The sequence below is a fragment of the Buceros rhinoceros genome, unplaced genomic scaffold (genome assembly GCF_000710305.1).
Source record: "Buceros rhinoceros silvestris isolate BGI_N320 unplaced genomic scaffold, ASM71030v1 scaffold22349, whole genome shotgun sequence".
Classification (NCBI taxonomy): domain Eukaryota; kingdom Metazoa; phylum Chordata; class Aves; order Bucerotiformes; family Bucerotidae; genus Buceros; species Buceros rhinoceros.
The window spans coordinates 43,009-51,774 of NW_010431293.1; the positions used below are offsets into that span (position 1 = coordinate 43,009).

Sequence of the window (8,766 nt, forward strand, 5' to 3'; positions counted from 1 at the left end):
CTACATGGCAATCTCAGCATCACGCCCCAGATACCTGGAGCTGGCTCTGATTTTGAAGCCACACGAGGATATTTACAGTTCAAAACCATGAAAACCCATCTGCCTCTTAATTGCAACACCGCTCTTTAATTTGATGACTGCACACATGCAGAAATTCCCCAAGAAAGCCTCTCTAATTATCTAGGCCTAATGACCTTCAAAAAGTCTCCTGTTTCCCTCAGACAATGGGTTTTCTTGAAAAGAATGGGGTAAGGTATTCTCGGAAACGCCTCAGTTCCATGGGACAAGAAAGGAGAAGATAAAAAGAGCTGAAACAAAGTGAGATGTCTTGCAAGTGGGACACTCTAGTCTGAAGAACTGAGGCAGCTGCTGATGATACAAAAAGCCCCAGAAGCATAATGCATCCCCTCCAAATGTGAAAGAGAAGACTAGCAAAGGATGCGATTATCCCTGACCAGTGGGGAGTTAGACATCAACCACCACACAACCACAGCCCTGTCTACACAGGGGTGTAAATAGCAAGCTCAAACGTATCAGTTGAATATAAAAGCTAAGATTCCGATCAAAAGTGTTACCCTCTTGTGGAGTTCTTCTTTCCAATTGGACTCATGGGATTGAGCAGCTCATCATTTCAAACGGAACTCAGGTCATCTAACGGGATTCTGCAATGTGATTACCTACAACAGCTGGAGATGAGAAGACCTACAAGCCAACATACAATGAGCGACGTTCCTTCCGCTCCTCTCATGGCCCCAGTGGAGCTGCTCACTCCAAAGCAGCAGCCATGACCAGTTACCAGCAGCTGAGGCTCTGCAGAAGCCTTCGGCATGCCACACATCTCAGGACACTTCGCCACTAGCTACTGGAGAAGTTTAACACGCGATTATCATCTGTAAGTGACCACGCAGTTGTGTTTTGTTCAGCTGAAAAGATCTGCATGTACCTGCCTCTGCGCAGTCTGCATGGAGCCACTTCTCAAAGGACATTTGTTTTCTATGGTTGTGAACAAATCAGAATGGAAATACACCTGGACAACTCGCGTTTATTTTACACGTTGTCACTAGACCTTGCTCATCAGAATTCATGTGTCCAAGCTCAGAACTTCCAGCAGTAACAAGAGTATTTGGTGGGGAAGGCACAGAAGTGAACCCAATGGTTGCAGCTAAAAGACAAGACTTAGGACAAGCAGTCAGTCACTTCTCAGTGAGAAATCCAAACCCCATTTGTGTTGGAAATCTGTAACTGTACAAGACACTTGGCTGTTAAAAGAAAAAAAAAAAAATCAACCACAAGCCTGCAGCCCAGCTCCAGGATTTATTGCTGCCTTATGTACCACAATTTTTACTTTTGCAGCAAGGCAGCTGTTACGTGCACCACGTCAAATCCACTGTCCACACTGTCGGGATAAAGCTCCAAGTGGAACCTGCGACTTCTCCCCACTGAACTTCTGCACGCTTCCCTCCTCCAGCACTTTATTCGTCTCAAAATATGTATTTCTCATATGACTGCCTAAAACATTAGGCTGGAATTCACAAATTAATTTGTGCTTATTTTAATCTCCAGCATTTGGAATGTTGGGACCTCACTAAGCTTTTTGCAGGGACAAAGTTGTTTTCCAGAAAAATAAAGATACCAGGCTTTTAATTCCATGCCTTCCAGTTTCTTCCAGTTACATTTTCAGGCAACCCTGAAAAGTTTGCCTCTGTCTGACGCCCATCACCTACAGAAGAGGCTGACTAAGGAGTTACTAAAGAAACATGCTGCTTGGCAAAAGCCTGGGCTGTTTGTCGGAGCAATAAAACCTAAATACTGTCTGCCCTGGGCGTCCACAAGTGAAAGACCAAAATCTACCTTCAAGCATCACTACGACAAGGTGGTAGGAAACCAACTTTCCTGAAGACCAGCAGTGCTGCAAGCGTTCCACTCTCTCAGAAAGGAGGACTGCAAACTCGAGAGATATTTTACTCTAAAAACTTTGTAGAAAACAGAGTTTGAAAAGCTGAAGAACCAGCAAAAAACTCAGTAGCTTTGTTTTACTATAGCACCAGACTCTGGTGCTTGGAATGCGCCTGTGGAAATGCTCGCTGCCTACGGCAGTCAATATGCTTTCAATATTCCAGTCCAAGCTCCTACCCCAGCCTCTAAATTGCACAGCTCGTAAGCGGAGTGTCTTCAGGAACGATCCCTTTCATGCAGTGCCAGCTGGGTGACACAATGGAAAAATGCCATATGGCCACTGCAGAAGTAAAGCATTCACAGGGTTTCCACAGCAGGAAAGAGTTAGCAGCCTGGTATCGATCCTGCCTCAAACTAGTCCCACAGCAGGCCCAGCCGGAAAACCTGAAACTGCGCCATACAGTGCAGGCAGGAATAGGGTGTCCCGAGGCAGGTGGCACGATCACCTTCTCTGGCCTCTTCCCAAGGGCGAGCTGTACCACCCTTCACTAAGGACAAGCCCACTAAAGAGCATCAGGGATCCCAGCAGACACAGAGAACTGGGAAATAAAGGCTGGCCATCTACAACCCACCGTGTGATCGCACACGCTGGAAGAAGCCGTGTGGTTCAAGCCATCCCAGTAACTCAGCAAGAGTGGTCAAAAGGAAACGAAGAAACAGTTCCCCGAGCACTCACTTGCCCCTCAGCTGCAGTACACGTTGCTGGCTGCAACTTCTGAGCAGAGACGAGTGACCCAACTGTTCTGGACAATTAGGGGACAGCCCTGACCCACCCAGCCCCTTCCTTGACCATAGGAAGAGTGGCAGGAGAAGCATAAATACATGTATTTTCAAAACTCGCAGTGGGTTCCTATTGTACTACAATTATAAACACTCCCTCACTTAACTAGGGAGCAGATTTTCTTCATGACATGTAAGAAGGGGGAGAAAAGGAAAAAGGGAAGGCATGACAGGAAGCAGCGTAAGACCCTGTGTATGCTTCACTCAGCCGTTACAGTGTGGAAAACACATCCGCAGTGATGAAAAAACTTCACCCAGAACTTCACCCCCCCACTCCCCAGGGCAGCCCTGCCATCCTGCCCCCTCCACTGCCTGCCCCAGTGACCACACCTTCAGCTGCCTGCACAATCAAAGCTTCAGCTTTTGTTTCTAGCAGGAGGTTTCAGAAACCCAAGGAGGAGCTGCCATTTTCCAGAGTCTACCCAGCAGAATCCCCGCACCATGGCGAGGCGAGGAGAAAAAGATTTAATACAAACAGAAGCACATGGCAGACCCAGTTAAAACAATGTTTTAGAAGAGTAAGGCTTCCAAGAGCTTCTGAAAAGACCTGAAAGTGCTCCAGGAACACCATATCACATGTCAAGCAAGACAAAGAGAAGGGGCTTGGTTCAAGATAGAAGCCAGGAAGCAGATAGGGCTCCTACTGCTGCTCGGCTGGTGCAAGGCTGGAGAAGGCTTTGAAAATTCTGTACATCAACATGGATCACAAAGTGTTTCAGCTGAAATTCACTCACTGTGTATTCTGCATGTTTTTTCCCATACCATTTCATCCACTTTCTGAACTCTCGGTCCATCGTCTAGAAGAGGAGGAAAAACAAAAGCACCCATTAGGACATTTGTGTTACCAGATACAGCGCAGTAAAAGACGATGCAGCTCTGACAGCGTTCACTGACCCCAAGCCTTTGGTTTGGTTGGGTTGGGGGGTTTTTGGCATTAGCACTCAAAGGATGGGCAGGAAGACAACTGCTGTATTTTAGCTTCCTTATAAAACCCTTTGCTCCATCAGAGCCAAGTTAGGAAGGCATCTCCTTCTCCCCATTTTGCATCAAAGTTACATGTAGAAGCCAGGCAGTCCCAATTGCTGCTGCCCAGACCAGGGCTGTGGAGGGTAGAAGGCTGCGACTACCCAACCCAGTAGCTGGTACCAGTTTTCCATTGCCCAGATACAGGAGAGAGGAACCAAAAAGCCCCCACACCAAGCTTGGTGCCTCACAAATGTGCATCTCCACACAAACTGACAATCTGCAGCACGGGCTGTTTGTTTTAGAGAGGCAGTGAGGGTCCAGCTGCACCTCTACAACACCTCTGAAAACGAAACCCAAGTCTCTTGGGAGACTGAAAAAAAAGCTCCTGATGTTTAGGATTTGCCTCCGTGTATGGGAGGGGCCAAATTTGGAGGTAGGAAAGGAAAGGAGAGAAGGGAGAGAACACAGCAGGATTTCTGGCTGCACTGAGAACTTGGAGATGGTGGAGACCTCCATCAGCAGGTGAGTACCACAGCGTGCTGACAGATGTGTTTTAAAATTCTTTTCATTTCCAAAGCTCTTAGAAGCTTAGTAGGATAAGTCACAAAAATCTTCAGTACGCTGTATGAACATAAATTTTAATTTAAGACAACCTCACTAAAACAAATCCGTAACATTCTTCCCCTTTAGCTGAAGCTTTCCACAGTCATCTGCATTAATTATCATAGTAACCAGAGGTGTGTAGCCACAGCCAATCTTAACTGGAAACTTAATCCAATCCCTTCCACAACGTCTGTCAGAGATGGGGAGGAAAACCGGTCCCTTACACACAGCACAGGGCAGATGAAGGGTAAGAGTGAAATGGAGAATTTAACTCTCCCTCTTCAAGGCCAATCTTTCAGTTTGTGCTTAGACACGGACGGGAGCCCAGGCCTGGCGAGGGACTCCCTAACGAAACCAGAACGCTCCGCGGAGGGACTGCCGAGTGCTCCAGCTGGAAATTTCCACTGGGTCATGGCAGGGGAAACAAAACGGATTTTTAGACCCGTGTCTGATCCAATTCACCGCTGTGTTTATGGATTTTTGCCCACACCACTGCAAAGGAGGATCAAGGGGGGTTATTTTTACTTTCCCTCCCTTCCTAAGGTATAATTTTCTAGCCTGTACAGACTGAGTCAGCTCGTTTGAACAATACGGAGGGCAAAGTTTCTGTTCAGTCTGCTGAAGAAAGTGACTTCCTTATGGTAAGGCATGACTAACCTTTATTGTTTGCTCGTAGCTCATTTGCCTCCCAGGTTTGCCTTGGAACTGATTACCTCTGTGTGTCCCCACTGGCACAGAATCAGAAGTGTAAAGAAAACCGCCTGCCTGACTACACATTATGGTTCTCTTACAGCAAGACATCATTTAGGTGCCGACTAAGCAGACACCCAACACCGGACTCATCAATAAGCCTAAGACAGCTCCATAACTAAGCTGAACTTCAGCTTTAGGAGACCAGCACCGTGCATCGCTGCTGCAGCAGAGCCACAGCCTTCAGAACCGGCCGGAACTACACGTGTGGTGAACTCCTGCCTAGAGCCGCCGAACACTGTGGTCTCTGGCAGCCTGGTGTAAGAGTCACTGCACACCCAGGGTGACGGCGGCTGTTTAGGTGAAGCTTACGCTGCACTCCCCTTTGAACAGATCCTACACCATCGCTGTTAAAACAGCTCTACCCCTCCTGGGCCTCAAAGCACTTCAGCAAGATGCTAACACTCCTTCTGTGCACTCTGCAGGCGCCGCCAGCAAACGAGACACCCGCATCTCTCCCCAAGGGTGTCGCGCTCCCGGTCTCACTGACCTGAGACGCAAAAGCAACTAGGAGTGAAACTCCGCTTCTCTCCTTGCACAGCACTTAATTCCTCCTGAACCACCGAGTTGGCCCTCAAACAAGGCACACACACAGAGCTCGCAGCAACCACCCTCACCTCAGCGTATTTGGCTGGAATATCGGCTTTCTCCACACCGTAGTGATGTTTGCAGTTTGTGGCTGCAGCCACTTGAAGCACCACCTGACCCACACCTGCAGGGAAGAAAAAACAACCCTGAGAACAAGTTTCAGTGGAAAACCACTGCAAGGGGAGAGAAGAGCTTTGAGAGCAAGGCCACAGGGAAAAGGCAGGTGATCTGTGGGACCAGGCTTCAGGTCCAGCTGTGTCCCACAGCTCCCCCAGGAATCTCTCAGCTGAGACACAGATTCGAAGCAATGGGAGTTACCAAAGGGAGTCGCACTTCCCTGCAGGACCGAGACACTAAGCCCCTGGTAAAAAGGGTTCACATCCTGCCTGGAACGTGAGCACTGTTCGCACAGACAGAATTTCTAGCGTTGTAGCTCCGAGGTTCACATTTGTCAATGTGAAGCACTTTTTATGGTAATAGCATAAGACTACAACATTTACAGCACCATTTGTATTAACAATTATTAATGGCTACTTCTAGTAAATATTACCAGCTCATTTTTCCTAATTCACACAGGTTTCAAAATATTTTTCTTTGCACAAATTTTACATGCATTCCATCAAATCTACAGGTTTTACACTGTAATTCACTATCTCATTAATTGAACACACAGTTGAACAAACCCTACCATGACCCAAACCAAACGCTGCTGGTCACACACCTACAGCATTAACTTAAAGAGGAGCTAAAACATTTCTCATAGTCTAGCAATATTTGTACTGGTTCTCACTGTGAAATGCAGCACTGATAAAGCTTATTTATCTAGGAGCTACTTTAGAATAACACTTCAGAAAATATTATAGGGTTCAACACTCCAAATTTCAGAAGCACAACTAAGCACAGTGTACAAATGCCTGAAGTGCCCGTTACTCCAAACTCCACTGGTATCAGATGCTCCCGGCGGTAATGAGCTGCCTGAACACCCCCTCTCCCCCACCCCAGCTTATGTTAAAAAAAATACATATATATTCATTAGTTTTCTCTCTGTGTGAGCAACTCACATTTTGCATACTGGAGCAATGTCATTCCACACTCGTTAGAGCGGATTTTCACCACCCATCCCAAATTCACCAACAGCACGTTGACACGTCGCTTTTTGTCTATGCCGAACACAAAACACATTCGTGTCTCACTGGTGCCGCAGGTGACCCCACGGAACCAGAGGGACTCCAGGACAGCCCATCTGCACAGAACCACTTCACTGGTTTCCATTCCACTGCTGGTTCCCATCCCAGGGGCTGCGGGCAGGAAGCGGCACTGGTAATTGCAGGGGTGGCCCGCCGGCATGTCAGCCATTCCCACTGTAACGGTGTCTGGTACGATGAGGACTGCAGTGCTGACAGGGCGTTTTGTTGTTGGGTTTTTTGGGGTTGTTTTGGGGTTTTTTTGCCAGTTCTCATTTTGCATACACGTGGTTATTTAATCCATGTGCAAATTGGGATGTACAAGCTCCTGCAGGGGCGGAGGAGGCCTGAGGCAGAACGGCTAAAGGGGTGATGAAGAACATGCTGCATTGTCAGATCCCACACGATACAGCATAGGGCATTATTAATCTTATCTGTCTTCGGCTTCTCTTTTTGCAAGAGCTGTCCTGTGGTTCCAGTTTGCCTCCTGATGATGTACCTCACCTCCACAAACCCCCCTGCAACGAGCAGCGTGCTCCTGGCATCACACACTGAGCTGTGAGAACAGCCACAGCACCCGGGGGGGCTCAGCCCTGGCTGGGGTTCAGCCCTGGGGGGGTTCAGCCACTGCTGCACTCACAGCATTAAATGGACTGATAGAAATTACGTGCTATGACAGCGTTCTCCTTTACCCCGCGCTCAGCACCACACTGATCACAACAAGTTGACCCCTTCAGTACAAACTCAACAGCTCTGTTCTGGTTTTGATTATTTTGGGGCTCCAAACATCGAAAGTCAAAGGCTTCTGAATGTAAACCATTCCTTTCGTACTGGCTTTTCAGACTGTGAATCTTCACACTGCGGGTCAACCTCCGGGATCGAAGCGAGGAGGTTAACAATAAATACCGGGTTTTATTTCTGACCATAACAGATAGAAGTACCGAACATCTGAGCTTGATAACAGTGAGCAGCACTACAGGACTGGAGATACGATCTTCTTTAACCTTCCTGAACAAACAATTGATAGCATCTATGGCAATTTTTTTTTCCTTCCAGATGGAAAATAGTTTGTCAGCTCTAATGCCTTTCTAAATGTCTCATCTGAACATAAGTCACTGAAACAGGAAATTTTGGACATAAGCCCCACTGAGGGAGGAAGCAGGGTGTAAAACATAAGAAAATCACTGAAGGTCCCTGACTGGAGACGTATTTCAGTTTTGGGGGTAATGGCACCCCTGCTGTATTTAAATTTAAAATATAGACGGTTTTTAACAACTGAATGCATTTTAAAATATTTTTCCCCAGAAGTCCCGTGTCATACCAGCAACAAAACCAAAACAAACTTCATTTAAAACTTTACAACACATCTAGTAAAAGGGGAAATCTTACTACTCCTTTCCTGCTCTGAACCAGATTTTAACAGCAAAAAAACCCATCATCTTCTTACTCAGTATATCTCTTCCACATGTGTTTGAGTCGCACCTGCTCCTGCCAGCAGGACCAGGGCAGGGATTGATCCTCTGCACTGGGGGCGCTGGGGACACTGCACCTCAAATCCTGGGGTCAGTTTGGGCCCCTCATTCTCCCTCCCAGAAGGACACTGAGGGGCTGGAGTGTGTCCAGAGAAGGGCAGCGGAGCTGGGGCAGGGTCTGGAGCACAATGTGCTGAGGAGCGGCTGAGGGACCTGGGGGTGCTGAGCCTGGAGCAAAGGAGGCTCCGGGGAGACCTTCTGGCTCTGACAACTCCCTGACAGGAGGGTGCAGCCAGGGTGGTCGGTCTCTGCTCCCCAGGAACAAGCGACAGGATGAGAGGAACCGGCTTCCAGTTGTGCCAGGGGAGGTTGAGGTTGTCCCTGAGGAGCCGTTTCTGTCCCGTTGGGGTTGTCCCAGCGTGTCACAGGCTGCCCAGGGCAGTGGTGGAGTCCCCATCCCTGGAGGG

The 8,766-nt window shown here is 48.0% G+C and overlaps 1 protein-coding gene across 1 annotated transcript in view; it reads right to left on the reverse strand.

The window, feature by feature from the left end:
* DOT1L (DOT1-like histone H3K79 methyltransferase) overlaps positions 1-8,766 on the reverse strand; it is a gene marked incomplete at its 5' end in the record, with an annotated part of 50,006 nt that overhangs the window by 33,951 nt on the left and 7,289 nt on the right. The window contains 2 exons of the mRNA XM_010143393.1: positions 3,471-3,533; positions 5,673-5,767. Coding sequence (XP_010141695.1) covers positions 3,471-3,533; positions 5,673-5,767 — 158 coding nt within the window. The remainder of the gene's footprint in view (positions 1-3,470; positions 3,534-5,672; positions 5,768-8,766) is intronic.